Source organism: Nasonia vitripennis, chromosome 2, assembly GCF_009193385.2.
Source record: "Nasonia vitripennis strain AsymCx chromosome 2, Nvit_psr_1.1, whole genome shotgun sequence".
Lineage (NCBI taxonomy): Eukaryota > Metazoa > Arthropoda > Insecta > Hymenoptera > Pteromalidae > Nasonia > Nasonia vitripennis.
The window spans coordinates 7,434,304-7,452,360 of NC_045758.1; the positions used below are offsets into that span (position 1 = coordinate 7,434,304).

Below are 18,057 nucleotides of genomic sequence, written 5' to 3' on the forward strand. Positions count from 1 at the left end.
TTTCATTTTCGAGCTGAGCTCAGTCGCAATTCTTTCTCTCTCTCTCTCTCTCTCTCTCTCTCTCTCTCTCTCTCTCTCTCTTTCTCTCTCTCTCTCTCTCTCTCTCTCTCTCTCTCTCTCTCTTTCTCTCTCTCTCTCTCTCTCTGTCTGTGATAAAGCGCTTCTTTTGTTATTCACGCCGCTGGTCTATCTGACGGACGCTGTGCATGAAATTTTCAAGTTGTAATTCTGCGGATAATGTATGGCGCTAAATTATCCCCGATGTGCGCGCCCCGACACACACACAGACGTACAGCATGCGAGTGCGAAACTAATTTTGAGGCGACGACTTCCCGAAACTCATTCCGATCCGAGTTGCGTTGCTTTTAACAAGTCATTTGCAATATAAAAGGCTTCGCGAACCTCGCCGCGAGTAATTTACGACTAGTTGCGCTGAGGAAATTAGTTTGCGCCAACGAGGAGTATAACGCGGGAGTGACTAGTGTTCACTATTGCGATTTCGCTATTCGTCGACAATAATGGCGGATACTTTAATTCCCAGTGTCCGCCGCGTATAATACTCTCTCGGCTTTAAGAGTATAAGATAGTAATGAAAGTTGGTCACTTCTCGGAGGAGTGGTGTACACTACTCCTCCTTATGAAGTAGAGCGAAAAAAGCTCCGGGGCGAAAAAAAGAACGCGGCCGCGCAGAAGAAGCGAGCCGGTGTTCTCCGCGAGCAAGCGCAGAGGGCAAAAGGAAGAGAGAGAGACAAAAAATAAATACTCGTTCTTTCAGATAACAGTTCACTGCCTCGGCGACGAGGCGACGCTGCGAGAGTGGCTGGTTTACGATCCCCGGCAGCGAGTTCAAGGCTGGAGGTTTATTTCCTACATGCTTTTGCACTCCAACGCTCTACACCTCACGCTCAACGTGGTCATTCAGCTGGTGCTGGCTACTCCGCTCGAGGTAAGGCCAATTAGGCCAATTCAATAAGGTCAACAATGGCCTTTCCCGTTTTCCGTCTACGCGCGAGGCTCTCCTTTTTTCTTTATTTTCGGAGCAACCCCGCGAGGCTAAAAAGCTCTAGCCCGCCGTATAGAGTTCCGCGAAGGTGCGGAGAAAGAACAGCGCGCGCAAGAGCTGCCGCCGGGAAAAAAGGGCAGAAATGATTCGCCTGCACTCGTGTGTGTGCGCGGAGCAGCTAAAAAAGTGCTGATCGAGTTATCCGGTTTTTTGCGGCTGTTACATTTCCATTGTCTTATTTCTGGAGCTGCGCGAAAAATTGAAACAATCAGTCTCGAATTCGGCGACGGTTAATTTTTCCCGCGACCTGCAGCCGTACGACTGTAAAGAATCAAAAAAAGAGAGCTTCGTTCGAAAAGCAGGACTCGGATCGCTACAGCGGGTACGTAAGCCGATTATAAGCTGCTGCCAGGCGCATTAGCGCGCGATACTCGGAGCTTGTAGCGTTGAATTCTGCCGCGGCAGCGCCTCATTAGCCGTCTCTTCTGCTGCTGCGTTCAATAACGGGGACTCTGGATTTGGAATTTTGTGTGGATTCGCAGGTGGAGCAAGGTCGGTTCGCGGTCGGGACGATTTATCTCGGCGGCGGAGTTTGCGGCGCACTGGGCGCCTCACTGCTGCAGCCGAACCTTTATCTCGTCGGCGCTTCCGCCGGTGTGTATGCACTTCTCACCAGCCACCTAGCTCATCTTTATCTGGTGAGTTTTTTCTCTTTCTATCTGCTTATTCTTTTTTTTATTCTCTCCCTCGCTTCTTTTTCCCGCTTTACCGCGCGAAATTTTATTCAACGACCCTCTGGGACCTCCGGTCTTTTTTCATCTGGCTTTTTCCCTCCCTCGCTCTCGAGAAAGATATACTAAAATGGGCAAAGAGAGCGCGCGCTGGTCCGACCTAATATAATGTTGGGATTTTTCGTTCGTGCTTGCGGTTTTAAGAGGATTTCATTGGCTTATCTGATGATTTCGTTGGAATTTTCGCGTTACGAATTCCTGAGTGCGATAGCTCGGCGGGACTCATTTCTGTGTATCTTTCGAACGACTTAATAACCCCCAGATATAACCAAGGTAATAGCCTGGCCCTAATGTGTTGCCCATGTAATTTTTTTGCGCTCGCTAACACGAATCCCTAAATCACAACGCTTTATTTTTAATTTGCGCCTCGCAATCGCCCAGTCTGTCCAAATAAATGTTTGCGTTCATTCGAAACCCTGATTTCCATATAACCCGCACGACCGTCATCAACCTCGTACTCGCACGTAACCCTCGTAGCCGCATCAGCATCAGTGCATGCAGTCTGTGTCGTTGTTGAACGATTCAAAGGGTGCAGAAGCATGTATGGACGCTTGGTATATGATTTCCAGTGTCACGGCGAGCTGCGCTACGCCGGTTGGCGACTAGGCGCGGTACTGCTGCTGGCCGGGGCAGACGTGGCCTCACTGCCGGTGCCAGCGCTGCTGGGCTGCGGCCGGGTCGGCTGGGCGGCCCACGTAGCCGGTGCCCTGGCCGGACCCCTGCTCGGCCTGGCCATTTTCCCGAACCAGAGTAAGAAGGACGCGCGCGGACGCAGCTTCGTGCGCTTTGTCAGACTCATGTCTGCCGTGAGCGTGACGCTGCTCGTTGTCGGCGCCATCCTCGGCAACGTCTACCTCATCGCCCTGCCCCAGCTGAGGAGGCCCTCCTGACAAAGGATCGAGATGCTCGTGCAGTTCTGCAAGAAGTCCTTCCTGATAGTTAAAATACGCGAGGCCGTGGACGCGGTCTTCGAGTGATTTCGAGGCTGCCACAGTCGGATGGGGCTCCCGAATCCGATGATGATACGCTGCTCGACGATTGCTCGAGTGCTTTTGTGAGATATGTATACCGATGTGGGGAAAACGAGCAGCCTATTGATTTCTTCATTCCCTTTATTAACTGCCGTTTACCGATTCGTGCGTCGAAGATATAAATAAAAGTTCGATTCCGAGCTGGTTCAATGACCGAAGCGTATGAGCATTGTTCCCTTAGAACACGATACCTTTTCAAACCAAACAGCACTGCCGTTCGCGCACGAATCACTTTTATGATTTCAATGCACTCGAGCGATCGACGCACGTTGCAGTTGTTGCATTCGTATAACAACACGCGATGTGAAATCGATTTTGGTGGACGCGTCACGTATGTAGGTTTTGAATAACGGGCCTAGTCGTGCATGTAAAGTATTACTTCTTATACAAGTAATTTTCAAAGGCTCGTTTACATACAATAAATTACACACAGCAGGTTGGTTAATTATTATCGTGCAATTCTTAACCGTAACATCACCAACAATTCTTGTAAATAATTATAAGCACATTGAGTCAGATAGGTATAACATAATTTTTTACGTTTAACTGCATTATTTTTTAAGCATATATAAACGATGTTAATCATGAACGAGTAATGATTTGTGCCGAGAATCGTTAAGAAGGAATTATCATGCGCATGTTTGCTTATTTATACTTCAGTGCTATAGGAGCTTAATGAAAATAAATTATTCTGCATCATCAAGAGATCCAATTAACCCACTTCGAATTTATTTATGGTGATATTCTTTGAAGTGATTTATACTTATTATTTTATTTGGAAAGCTACCAACAAAATATTTTACAATTTGTTACCGTCGTTTATAGAGGTATTTGTGTTCTGAAGTCAAGTAGACTCCAAGATTGCCTGAGCTTCGTACACTGGTTTCACTTATGAATGCATGTCGGTATGGCAAAATCCTGGCCAACGCGAAATAAAATTTAACGGCAATAGAAATTCTGTTTGAGCAACAGGTTTTATTCGAAAGTATTAACATAGAGACGATTGGCTCCATACAGTGAACAGACTATGTGATTTACGAAATGTATACTTTAGCACGTGAGCGATAACATGTCAAGGCATTTCGAATTCAAATGTATGCTATGTACGAATCGTGCTGTAGCATAAAATTTAACAGAACGCTATTGGGTTGATTTGAACTAATTTTGCGAATAATCAATAACTCGTGGCATAATTTTGTTTTTGGAATAATTAATTACACAAACGTGTCATCGTACATGCAAATAATTCAGAAATAATTTTAATGTAGAACATTACATAATATTTCTAGCCAAATATAGTTGCGAATCATTATCGTATTAATTTTAAAAGGACGAAGCGTCTCATTTTAAAAGTCTAGATACACTATATAATATATAATATATATATATATATATACATATATTGGAGAACATAACTGAAAGTGTAATGAAGAAAATATTTCTCGTGCATTACATGTGCTAATATTGAAGAGGCTATGTTCACATAGTTTTTCCGGGGAAAAAAACGTTGTTTGCGCTGAAAAATTTTATTATAGAATAAAAACAGTATAGCGTGTAAAATAGTGAAAAATGATAAGTATCATCCAAATATCGTGTAAAAAAAGAATATAAAAATTATTACATGACGAAACTATCTAATATTTATTATAACGATGTCTCCGCGGTGCGAATCTCGAGCGCTATATAACGAAAATGCACCGCAGTAAAAGTCGCGACGCGAAATGAAAAATAAGCTGCCAGTCAGAAAGTTGCGCCGACTTTTTGTATACTAAATTGATTCTTTGAAAATTTTATATCGCACGTTACGTTGCAATTCGCATATGTATAAGACAGTTTATAATAAATTATGCGACATAACACTGCGGATTTTGCTGGCGATGTACAAGAAATTAAAATAGTCTTTGCTGTTGACCGCAGAGAAGAAAACCGAAAATTCAAAAAACTTTAATGTCATACGATAAGTACCTTTTTAGAGATAGTTATATATATGCGACTATTCAAAACAATTTTGTCCTCATGCAAGGAAAACATTTAAATGTGTTTAGATGAAAACGTGTGTGTGTGTGTGTGTCCATACATATATATATATATATATATATATATATATATATAGGGCAGTGCGTTGGAAATATGTAAAATAAAATAGTACATTACGCAACTAGTGCGAGGGGAACACGATTTACGCACGCGTGGTAGTTCGCGCCCGAGCGAAGCGAGCGTATATTATTTTTCATAACAAGTGTCGCGGAGCTCGATATTATACTAAATTAGTATATTATACAAATTAAATTTATTTCATAATGCGAAATAGGCCACGCTCCTGTGAAAGCTTATTCATACAAACAGTTCGTTAAATCACACATTGTTGCTATATACGAGTGTAATTATACTAAACTAAAATATTTTTGCAAATTTAAAAATGAATTATTTTTAATAGAAAATTATTACATATTTTATCAAAAAATATTAAACTAAAACACAAATATAGTGTATCGTACATTGTAGTTAATTATGAAGATTATGTACATTAATTGTAACATTACAATTATTAAAATGAAAAGAAATATTTTTGTCGATGCTTTCAATAGTAAATGATTGTTCGCTTTTTTCATCAATGTTTTGACTACGTTTCTTCAACGGTGAACCACATGTAGCTTGCTGTGTTTCGGTTAATCGATAAAATTCATCCTCAGCGTGTGGTTCATTATCATTATCTCGACCTTCTGAATCAAATCTGGTTTTTTTTAACGAAACTGTTACAGATTTTTTGTGTTGATCAACTGTAATTTCTGCTCCAGAAGTAGATGCTACTTGATTGTCACACTGCGGTATGCGATTTCGGGTGGAATTTCATTTCCATAATCGGATATATCGTCTGTATCACAAGAACTGTTATCACTCATGTTTACTTTTCGGTTAGGTACCAATAGGTTATAAACAAGACGTCTTGCACTAATGATACACAATTTCGCAATCATACATATGTAAAACAAATGACAGCGACAGGATAGGTATCCCCACGCACGCTTCAAATGTTCCCGCGCACGCTGTGAGAGAGCGTGCCTAAGTCGATGGCTTTAGCGCCAAAACAAATGACTCTAAAGTCGAGCTCCGCGCACGCTGTTATGAAAAAAAATATCGCGTCTCTCAATGTAAAACTATACTGCCAAAAAAATTGAGTGTATCCGAGATATCGCATGTGCGTCTGGATGTATGTATTTACGCGAATCATTTATGGGGATGTACGGGAAAGCGCGCGCGCGTGTGTGTGTGTGTGTGTATATATATATATATATATATATATATATATATATATATATATATATATATATATATATATATATAAATACTGTGTTATAGCGAATGAAATCAAAGAATGACTTCCGATCTTTATTTTCAATTTTTTAATGATATTTTTTACTTGTGTTCCAATGAATAATAAACGTTTTCATAAAAAATTTTTACAAACATCACAAGAGTAACTACTGTTTGTTTTTTAATTACATCAAATCTTTACTTTACATTGAACAAGTGTTCTGCCATCGCAAAATCTTTTAACTAAAACTTTTAATTGAAAGCATTAAATGTAGCATTACTTATCACTCGATTATGGATTAAAACACGGCTGTGATTATTTTAGTGGCGTACAATACATAACAATGTAAATACATAGAAACTTCCATTAACGCTGTAATTCCCCTCCTATAGCCACAAGCCGTTATTTTCCATTGTAGGCCATTCGCGATCAATGCAATAAAATAAGAAAAAAACATTGAATAAAAGCTGAATACGTGCCGTTAATAACGTAAACATCAACTGATGCGCTTTTATGTACTATTAATATAAATGTAAAACCGTTATCAATCGAAAGAGAAAGCAGCAAAAACATAGTAAGTACTAAAGTGAATTTACTGTCAATGATGTATAGACAATGTGGCAATGACGTCCGAGGCTTGTAATGCGAGGATTAGGTTGAACGATGGTTTATAACCAAATGGAAAATCGTGATAAGCAAGGTAATGCTAATTTCAAGTCATTTCTAGGCCCCATTCGTTATCATCAGCTTTATCTAATGGACTTGGTGTGTTTTCAAACGATTTAAAATAAATTGCAGTTGAAATTTTCTTCATCGCATAGAACATTTATTTTATGGAAGATGAATGCACGAAAGTTTAGATTGAACTCAAACCAAGGGCGTAATTAATCCCTGCACTTTGTTCGCACGGCATCCAACTATAGCTTTTTGTTTTACTTTGATATCTACAGTATCTTCTGAGATTCGCTGCACGTAATTTTATTACACGATAAAACTTGACAAAGTCGTTTTTTACTCACACTACATTGCCGTTATTACGAAGCACATGAATAAGTACCCGTGTATTAGATTCCAACTGTCTCAACTTCTTTGACCTAAAGTTCAGAGCAATTCAAAGTATAATTATATTCGAAACCTGATAAGATTTATTACAGCTGCAGACGTAGAAATTCTAGTGTGTCTGCATCCCTTTGAATCCTCGTCAATCATAAAACAAAGTAGTAGGTAATGGAGCGCTCAACGCCTATACAGTAGACCGCAAATTATGAATTCTCACTAGCCCAGGTCAAGAGTACTTTGCTTACTTGAACACTCTTGTGATAGCGCGAGCTCTCGCAGCCCAGTGTAATAAAGCTCGCGCTGACGTGAGGCCGGCTATGCACGAATTGAGTAGAACTTTCAAGAGCTTTGGAGCGGTAAGGAATTGAAGACTGAAAATATTTTGTTTCACGCTTGAGTAACACCGCTGGGAATTACTCATAGCTCCGTTAAACTCTCCAGTGGTTTTATTAACCTTCCGAAATTACAATCAAGGTAAGTTTAATTTTAAATTGAAGTTTAATTCACAGAAATCGTTTTTGTATCAAACGATCGTATATACACGCCAGCTGCTATTCTCAATTTCAATTAAAGCCGTACACAATAGCAGTACTAACTCTTATAAGCACCTCGGCAGCGCAGAACTTGCCGTGAAGTTGAAAGAAAAGTCAATTAATCATACAGGCCATCCATCATCGGCCAAACTAAATTATAAGAAAAGAAAGAGGCGAGAAAAACTCCAGCACGGCTGATCCAATTCACTGGCGCGAATACGTTAATCGGAAATGCGATTCTCCGGGAATCCGCGGGCTGCAGCTCACTCCCCGCCTCTCTCCCTTTCTCCCTCTTTCTCTCCCTCTCTCACTTTCTCAAGCCATTGTCCTTGGAATAATGAATTAATGAAAGATAAAGGATAGGGGGGGGGGGGGAGGCAGGCAGATAGGAAGTAAGCCAGAGAAGAGCAAGAGAAGCTCAGCTCGCGGCTTGCCGTCGCCGATAACAAGAGACAAAGGCGCAAGAGAAGCAGTATAGCAGCAGCAAAAGCATCAGCGCTGCAGGGCCGCATCACCGACGACAACGACAAAAGGGCCTTTCCTCGCTTTCCCCACCGCAGCAGCCGCAGAGCCCCGACGCGGCGCATATACATAGAGCCAGAAAGGGAATGGGGTTAGAGGGAAGACAAGTGACACAACGCCTGGCGAGAGAAGGAAACATTGCGGACCTTTATTAAACGTGGCACGTTATTATTATATACAAGCCTCTATGCGGCATGCGGCTTATATACGTCTTACGGCTATTGTCTTTATTCTGCGTTTAAGTCTTTATTCTCTCTAGGCGCTCCGCCGAGCTGCCATAATCTCCGCGTACACGTCGCGCGACAACTAAATTTCGTTAATGGAAGTTTAAAGCCGCCCTTATACTCTGCAATGTGGCGCGACATATTTTTACGCGGATATAGCGCAAAACCAGCACCGCTTATACCTTCAGCGCGATTGAGCCCTGTTCGTCGACTCGCTGTCATGTAACATTATTAGAATCGACAAAGCTGCATACTCAATTAGAAATACAAATGTATACTGTTTGTTCTTTAATGGGATTCGAAGCTTATACATATACATAATTGCGCATATGACTAAAGCATACAACATACGATAAACTTTAACAGGATTCTGATGGAAGGGGGTGTAATTAAAATTTCGATTCGGCTGATTACGAAACATGTAACTGCTGTAGGTAATATGTTGAAAAAATCATTCGTTTAATTTGGTGAAATCATGTACTATTGAGATCCTTTATGTCGGTTTATAATTTGATCGTTACAATACATACCTAATAATAACTAATTAATTGAAAACCTATATTCGTAATAACGTATTCGATTCTGTGTTTTCGTGAAAATGAAGTTAATGGAAAATGTTTGCTGTTAATGAGACGATATAAAGCGATGAATATACAATAAGCTGTGGATGGATAGAAGTATATGACTATAACATATGAATATATTAAATTCTTCAAATAAATATGTATCAAAGCGCGAGCACTCTGCGAGGCTCTTGCACGTATCGAGCTCGTATAAAGCGTGTACGTTTAACTCGATCATCGTTAACCATGTTCCCGAATAACTGCGCCACTCGAAAGAATTTCCAAAACTATTAACGAGCAACGTAACATCGTTAAATACCGAAACTCGATTTCTCCGTCGCAACTTCAAGAATTGCGCTCAAGAGGCTCCCCACCCTCTCTTTTATCCTAAGAGCAAAAGTTCATCAGTCTTAAAACGAGTATAAATCCTTCTTAATAACGTCTTCCACTGTCTCGTGTTCCCGAACTCCTGCCGTTAGCCGCGACGTTCGCACTCTCCTCTCCGCGCTTTCGCAACCGACGTCCGATCGTTCGTTGACTCGCGCTACTGAAAACTTGACGACGATGTCAGCGGAATCCAATCACGTCGACTTACTTCACCACATTGTTGTGTTTCGAACGCGCGACTCTGAAATCTGTTAATTATAATGTTCCTTCTGAAAGCAGCCGCGTAAGCCGATTCTCTCGACCGAAACTTTCCATAGTCTGCTCTCGTTTTTCCCCCTAAATCCTTCTTCTGTCCTTCCCGGCGCCTACTTCTCCTCAGCGAGCTTCGAAACCGCGAATCAAGTCGACAGCAGTCGCTATCTCTCATACGAAAGCCCCAACAGCGGCACAGCTCAGCTCATCAACAGCCGAGGTTCTTGCACTCGACGCCGTGCTCGGTGCACCTGCACTCGCTACACGCCCCCGACAGTTCGCTGATTATCATACCCACGCGATACATGCGCCCGTAGATGTTGCAGCCCGCGAGCTTGAGCAGACCGCTGTTCGCTCCCGAGTCTTTCTCCGCGCTCATCGAGTCCTTCTCGCTCGGAGAGTCGGCGGTACTAGAGCTGGACGCACTGCTCAAACTGGACTCGCTCGTGGCCGATCGCGTTGTCGGACTCTCGCTCGTGGTCGGTGGAGCCTTTGTCGCAGCCTCGGCGAACTCGCTGCTGCCGGTGGTGATCGAGGTAATGGTCGTGCTGCTGGGCTCGTTGAAAAACAGATCCAACACGCCGGAGAAGATCGACGGGACGTCGGCCTCGTTCGGCTTGCCGGGAGTCTGCTCCGTAATGACGATCGGGTCCAGATCTAGATCGGGCGGGTTCGTGAGCGAGATTTTGTCGGCGATGCTGGAGCTACTGGAATTACGCTCCCTAACGACATTCAAATCGGGCTGATGCTGCAGCAGCGAGGACGACGCAGACGAGGGTTGCAGAAGGTGAGCGTTAGTGTCGTTGCGCGAAGGGCCAATGTAGTCGTCGAAGTCGAGCGGGACGCCGGGCTTGCGGTTGATACCGACGGGACTGGCTGGAGTCGTTAGGCTGTGCTCCACGAGATACGGCATCATGGCTCCGATCAGCGATGGCAGATCCGGCGCTGGCTCGGTTTTTATCACGTCGCGGAAGGGATCCGGCGAGACCGTTGGCTCGTGCTGGAACATCTCGCCGGATAGGACGACGGTTGGCGATTCGAGCCCGTTCACTGAAAGCGGGAACGCCCGTTAATAAAGAAGCCTTTGTTTTATTTTTATTATTATTTTGAAACTAATATATAAAGTACGTACCACAGACTACTTTGCTGCAGCACTTGTCGTTGGGGTCGCTAACTCGTTTACAGCCTATCTTCAGGGGCGGGCACTTTCTGTCCGAGCAGACGACTTCTCCGTAGTAGCATATGCAAATCACGCAAAGTGCTCTGCTAGGTAAGACTTGTCCGTGATCGTACTCTCGCTCCTCGTACAGACAGTTGTGGGGCAGCCCTTTGTTCGTCGAAACAGAAATAACCGGATGAGAACGAAATCATTGATTGGCGGATGACGAGATTCGAACGTACCATCTGTTTTTCGATGAGGATTTGGAACTGGATGGACATCCGGCGCGACGGTGACCCCAGTGCCGATTTCCAAATTTATGCTCGACGGATGGAAGAGCGGATCGAAGTAGGTCGGATCCTTCGGTACGAAACCTCCTGTTCGGTGCGAAACACCCGTTTATCAATCGATAAAAAGACACTCAAATTCAAAGAGCCGAATTCAAAGTACCTTCCGTTTTCTTGGGCGGGCTGAATCGGTTCTCCTGCGTGACAATGTCGTAGAAATTGGCAGCGTCGGTGCGGCTGAGTTCCGGCGGCAACGGCGGCGGCACCGCGACTCCGACTCTCGGCGGATATCCGGTCACTGCTCCCGAGATCCCCACTGCGCTCTCGTCCTTGTCCTTCACCAGAGCGTCCGCGGCAACGAAGGGAATTATTCTGCGCAAGGGTTGCCCTTTTCATAAATACCGCATACCAGCGCCATCCATCTCGACTAATTATTGACGTTATCTCGCGCGAAGCGGCTCTTATACGCATTATATAAGCTTTTTACGAATGCAAATGAGACTACTTATTTCGCGTGCGGGCTGTGCGAGAGCTTTACGTTGCGTTTACTTTTTATTATCGCATGAATATTCGCGCTGCGCGGAAAAAGGTTATTATCGCGCCGCCCGCCAAATAAGATTATGACTGCTGCTTGTTCTTATTAAAAATTTTAATTGAATTTTATAAGCCGCGCGAGTTGCGCAAATATTTCGATATCGTTTCAACTGCTCAGTTTATAGAGATTCATAGTTAAAAATAGTAGGTATATGGAAAATATCATCTTGGATCCGAAATCGTTATCAGATAATAAGTTTCACCTAACGCCGGGAAGGGACGGCGGCAGAGTCGGCTGGCTGTAATCTAGTTCGTAGTCATCTCCCTTGTCTCGGTTGGTGATGTTGAGTATCGCCTCGACGATATCCGGCTTGCCGATCGGGTTTATCGTGACGCCGTGTATGTGCTCGACGGCGACGTTCGTCTTGACGGTGACGTTCATCACGAGCATGTCGTCGGGCACGATAACGGAGGTCGACAAGCCACTCGACGGTTTCTTCACCGCTATCGGACGCTGAATCTTCTGCTCGTCCTCCGGTGCCGCGTCGACTTTCTTCTGGGCTGCTTGGACCGCTGCTTTGTCCACGTCCGGCTTCTGCTTGTCCCCGGCTTTTTCCACTGCGGGTTTGGATTGGCTCGCTGCCGTCGTGCTCTTTGTCGTCGTCGTCGTCGTCGCCAGCGGTGTAGTTGGCTTCGTGGTCGTCGGAGTCGGACTGGTGGAAGTCGTGGTCGTAGACGCCGTATTCGTAATCGTCGTTGTCGTCGTGTTCGCCTTCAGATTTATGGACATCGTCGTCTCTTTGTCGGTGGAAGTGCTCTCGAGACCTGGCCTATGGTTTGAAAATGACGGTTCAAGTGCCTCTTACTGGCTTAAGAGGGTCGTCGTTTTATACAATATGATATTCTTAGGAGGAAGAAAATAGCAAATAGAGAAATAAAAAATATCGCATGTGTAGCGTCTGACCATTACTGCGCGTTACTACTTGCAACGAGAAAATATTTAAAGTTCGTTAATATAGCATAGAGCGCTAAGTAAACAGGGAAAACGTTCAATTTCCCAAAATAATAATTCAGTCACCGAACCCTTGGCATCTAATGCATTACGAGCCAACAGCATTATACTCCCGAGCATACCCGTGCCTAACGCAGTTCTCCCTCGGCTTGCTAGTGGAAGCGGCAGTAGCGATAATGGAGCTCGACTCTGGCACTTCTCTTATCGCGGTGACGCTGCTAGAGCTGGCTGTGGTAGTGGTGGTGGTGGTGATAGCGGCAGCGGCTGCGGTGGTTACGCTGGCGTTCTCGTCCACGGCGGACGTGTCGTCGCCACCACCGCTCGTCGTCGGTAGCAGGGTCGACGCCAGCCTCGTCGTCTCCGTCCAAGTATCCTCGAGCGTCGTACTGACTTCCCGAAGATAGAGCGTCGGGTTGGGGAGTGAAGTTGCCTCGACGGTTGTCTCATCGATCGAATCTCGCGCGGTGATCGTCGACTGGTCGAAGCTGCTCGTGTCCGTGCTCTCCGTGAACTAAACGAGTTTTCAAGGCTTTGAATTACTTATACAGACGCATTCAGGCATTTGTTCGAGCTTGGATTATTCGAAACGTATTAAGCTTAATCTGCCTCGGCCATAAAATACTCTCTATACATTATATTCCCGCACGAGGCATCGCGGACTAAGATTTAAAAGTTTTACGAGGCTTCCAGCTAAAGAGTATACAGGATTCCCGGCGCTTATAAAACTTTTATGGCGCGCCGCCCGCTAAACCGAATGGAAAGCAGACAAAAAAAAAGAAGAAAGAAAATTGGAAAAAAGCGAGGTGAAATCGCGCGTATACCTCGGTAATAGTCGCGGTGAGTTGCTCCTGGTCGCGCGTCGTGTGCTTCGGATAATCCGTCGTCTCGCCCAGGATCTCGTTGTTCATCGTTTCCGTCTCGAGGATCGGGATTGATTCGGTTGCCATGGCGAACTTTTCAGTGCTGATTTCTAGCGGACCACTGCTGCTGCTGCTGCTGCTGCTGCTGCTGCTGCTGCTGCTAGCATCGCCGGATTCGAGGATCTCGTTTACGACCCGGTGACCTCGGCCCTCGACGATCGCGCCAAGCGCCGAGTCGTGAATCGCAGGCTGCATAACGCCATCGCCACATGCACACAGAACGGGCGGACGTTTTCAAGGCTTATTTAGCATTTGCCAAGATTTATCTGGATAACGAGCAGCCGAGCTAGACTATTAATGCGCTGATATTCCTCCTACTCCTCTTACCTTTGCTTTTTTCTCGCCTCTTCACTTTTCGTTGAACGTTTCGAGTATAGTTAGTGCGCGTAGAATTTTGCACGAGAGAAATGCACTCGTTATATCAAGAGCAGTGAGCTCTCGTTCTATGATAGGCGAACGAGAAGATATTCGCCCGTGAATCATTCTCGTGAGTCTGCGCTTTCGAAATAAACTCGAGCAATCGGCGCGATTTGATTTATTTTTTCAAATCATATTAAAGTACGCGATATGAAATTTAAATAGATTCGACAATTTAAGCAAGTGCATCAAGTATTCATGTTCATATGCGAGTCGGACTCCGATAAAAGAGCTTTTAGCTGCTTGGTGCAATATTTAATTTACGAAAATAGAATTAAATGGAACTATATTTTATAAAACGATGCTTTTCTCAAATCCGAAATTAATCGTTCAAACATTGCATTATTATGACTCGCTCGCTTATTTTTAATCCACTAAGATAAATCATTCAAAAGCAATATTGCGGTGGAATATAATACAGTTAAAGCGACTCACGTAAAAATTGGTCTCCTTGCGAAATTTAGCGTAGTCCTTACTGATGAAAGCATAGGAAGCGTAATTCTGCGCCGCCTTCACTTCTATCGTTCCACCTGAAAGTAATTTTACGATAACAAATTGAAATTTGCACAAACAGATGCGAACAAACAATGAATGCTAGAACAACTCGAGAAATGTGAGAATCGAATGTTAAAATCGCCATGGAACATAGCTTATTAAATCGCATTCACATCATGTATCCACGTTATATTATACACGCATTGATCGAACTGTTTCAGCAGCAATGTCTCTCGGTACATATTAAATGTTTTAATCGACGGTAGAACAATTAAACGAGCAATAGAGCCCGAAAGAAAATATAACCTACAGCAGGACAATCAAACGGGTCGCGAGCGTTTCGTCGCATATACAGATGATAGTCTGTTAGTATACGGTATGTGTACAGCATATAGAATACTCACTGCAGTTGTAGGTGGACGGGCAGCACTGGCCCTCGCGGACGATCGGCTTGCAGCCCTGTAGAGGCGGCGCGCAGGAAAGGGGCACGCAGCGTATCTCGCCCATGGCGCAGAAGCAATTATCGCAGCTCGCCTTCTGCGCAATGTCGCGCACCATCTCGCCCTCCTGGTAGACTCGCTGCCCGGTCCGGCAGCCTTTACCCGCCGCCAACAATGTAATGCACACACAAACGAGAGACGCTCAATTTTCAATTATACGTGCGCAAATGAGCAGCCGAGCTGCTGCCACTGCCGCTGCTGCTGCTACCGCTGCTGTCGTATACTCGGCCTTGATTGCACTACCCCCTACTCTGACCGCGAGTCTTGCTATTGTACGATGTATAGTCCGAGAGGTTTACCTTGTACACGGGACGAAAACGTTCGCGCGAAAGAAAATGAAAATTCGAGAATGGAAAAATTCACGACAATGTCCGCTCGTTGGCAGTTGTATTTGAAAAAAAGTTAATGCTCCCCTCTTCAAACTCCAAAGCCCTTTCATTAAGCTCGCCCGACTCGCTGTATACGTTGACCGAGCGAAGTAAGTTTTTAAGCTTACAGCAAAGAAAGTCATCTCTCGCGGAGGCAGTAAAACAAGTGTACGCGAGAGCGGAGGAGATCCTCGAAAGCCGTAGCAGCAGCAACGGGAAACACGTGCATTAGGCGTAAAAGGGGAAGGCCATCGCGATGGTCCAACAATGATCGCGTGAGCCCTTAATTGCCCTCCGGCGCACGGTTGCTGCACGCGAAGGCGCCACGACGCAGGATTGACCGGGTTTATACAAGATAGCTGTGTATACGTGTGTATACACACACAGACACAAAGAGCTGAGCACTCACCGTTGCCCGAGGTTGCGGCGTGGGTCGTCGAGAACTCGCTCAGACCTGAAAAGCAGATAAGGCGCCAACCGATAACGATCTTCGTACCGATTAATATACCAAAACTCGACATTTCTTTAACTCACGTGTGCAGTTGTAGGCGACCGGGCAGCAGGAGTGCGGCGCGTAAAGTGGCGCGCATCCGGGCAGCGGGAGCAAACACTTGGGCCGGATGCATCTTCTCGCGCCGGAAATGCAGTAGCAGTACTCGCAGCGACGCGAGCCCATCATCGCCGAGCCCGGTCCGTACCGGACGCCCTCGTAAAGGCATCCTGCTCGCAACACCAGCGCGGCCCATGCAACAGACAATGAGTTCGAGAGCCGTGAGCGACCAAAGAATTATGTTTCCTCGAGCGGCGACGGCTCCTTATTCTTCTTTTTTTTTGTCGGGAAACGACGATGTGCGAGAGATAGTTAAAAGGCTCTCGCGAGGATATTGCCAGGAGAGCGTGTTTAGTGTTTTTATGGACTATTCGGCTGAGCTTTTTTCTCTATAGGTTTTCTACTATTAGTCGATAGCTCGCGCTTCCTCTATAGGTATAAAGCAGTGTCGTGGGATATAATGGTCGATGTGCAGGAGACTATTGGTATAACGAGATTATGGTATTTTTTTCAACAACAAATACAATACGTTCTTTACCTTCCTCGATCCTCGAATGATGCGCGACGGCGCTGTTCGAGCGGTGCAAAATGTTCTCGCTCTCATCTGCAACAATCATTTCAAGTATTCAATTAGAATAACTTATATGAACGCAAGCTGCGAGGGTACAAAGTTAAGTGGTTTTCCAATTTATTATATCGAGAATAAAGCGCGCGCGCTTGTAATATGAAACGTCGAATTTAATTTTCCTTTCTCCGCTTTTCCCTTGGCTTGACTTACAGTTATTATTGCAATAGTCTCATAAACATGCGGGCAAATTCGTTTCTTTACAACTGCGCGAATTGATTGCCTGGAATGAATTTTCGCTCGCTTTGATCCCCCGCCCCGTGCTCAACGCTCGACCGAATCGCTAATGAATTTCGATCGTTTGTTCGAGAGCATAAATAATTGAATGTAACTACCGCGCGGTGGCAACAAAAGAAGAGTATTCAACAAAAAGAGAACGATATACACGCGTAGAGGTGGAGAGTCAAAAAGTGAGAACGAAACGCTTTGTAAAATATAATATCGTCGGGTATACACGTTTCCTTTTAATTGAAACTCTCCGCGAGGATGTTTCAACATTCCACTTTTTATTTACGCGATAACACCTTTGATAACGTATACTATATATAGGAAATTCAGTTGTCAGTTATAACAGCGATATAATTTAAAATTTAGAGTGCAATCATCATTCGAATTGTTTCGACACGATTTGAAAACGCGGCAGTGAAAATCGATCGAAAAAGCCTGCTCTACAACCTACGAGTAAGCCCCATAATCCCGGAGAACAATATAACGACTAAAGCGAATTCTATCTAGCCGCAACGGTATAGCGCATCGCACAGCGGACCAAACTCGTTCGGATCTGGTGTAGCCCCGTCGTTGGGAGGCGGCTCAGTCGCGTTTGTCAGCCAAATGGCTAATCGGTGTAATCGATTTCCTCGGAAACGCGCGGCTGCGCCTGCAAAGTTAATGTCACTTTCCGCGGACTATGGGACCGATCGTCCAGCGCGCAAGTAATATCGATTCGGTTCTTCGAGCGCACAGACACACGCATACATATGAATACACATAGACGTACCTTCGACAAGCCCACAGACGAGCTTGGAGCAGCAGACGTTCTCGGCCGGCGGTCGAGTGCGACATCCCGGTGGCACTGGCTGAGGCAGACGTGGACAGACCCGCAGCCGGCAGCGCAGTGAGCCCTCGAGGCAGCTGCACTGGAGGCAGGGCTCGGACGTCGTGACCGTGTCGCCTTCCTGGTACCGCCTGCCCTCGTAGCGGCAACCTGCGGTGAAACAAGCGTAGAGTATTATTCATGTCGCTCTGTTAATTAATCCCCGGTTAATTGCATTACGCCGGTACGTATACGTATATTTGCACAGATGTGCGTTTGTATGTATTTGCGAACTTGCGGCCAAATTCGGCAGTTCGTTAAGCTCGCACTTTGTGCTTCGGCAAAATTACTGGACTTGTGTCAATATTATCACGCGTTTATGTGGAATCGCGCGAAGAGCAACATTATTCGCGTTTACGCGCTTAGGACGTCCGTGTCGGGGATTTAAAACGCGCTGGGCTGAGTTTCGGTTCGAA

General features: G+C 45.0%; 2 protein-coding genes across 11 annotated transcripts in view; one reads left to right on the top strand and one right to left on the bottom strand.

The window, feature by feature from the left end:
* The window catches only part of LOC100118600 (protein rhomboid), a 167,623-nt gene extending 162,483 nt beyond the window's left edge, over positions 1-5,140 (top strand). For all 10 annotated transcript variants that reach the window (XM_031922531.2, XM_032597067.1, XM_031922529.2 and 7 more), the window contains 3 exons: positions 776-946; positions 1,546-1,701; positions 2,364-5,140. In XM_031922531.2, the coding sequence (XP_031778391.1) occupies positions 776-946; positions 1,546-1,701; positions 2,364-2,684 (648 nt within the window). In that variant the 3' untranslated portion in view covers positions 2,685-5,140. The remainder of the gene's footprint in view (positions 1-775; positions 947-1,545; positions 1,702-2,363) is intronic.
* A 3,239-nt stretch (positions 5,141-8,379) lies between these two features.
* LOC100678122 lies at positions 8,380-17,777 on the bottom strand (the record flags this gene model as incomplete). The annotated part of the gene is made up of 12 exons (XM_016981560.2): positions 8,380-10,731; positions 10,814-11,008; positions 11,083-11,217; positions 11,291-11,499; positions 11,925-12,491; positions 12,796-13,184; positions 13,495-13,782; positions 14,446-14,540; positions 14,910-15,101; positions 15,783-15,827; positions 15,908-16,119; positions 17,524-17,777. Coding segments are annotated over 12 exons (3,423 nt in total), but the record flags the coding sequence as incomplete, so codon positions are not given.
* Between the last annotated feature and the right edge of the window lie 280 nt (positions 17,778-18,057).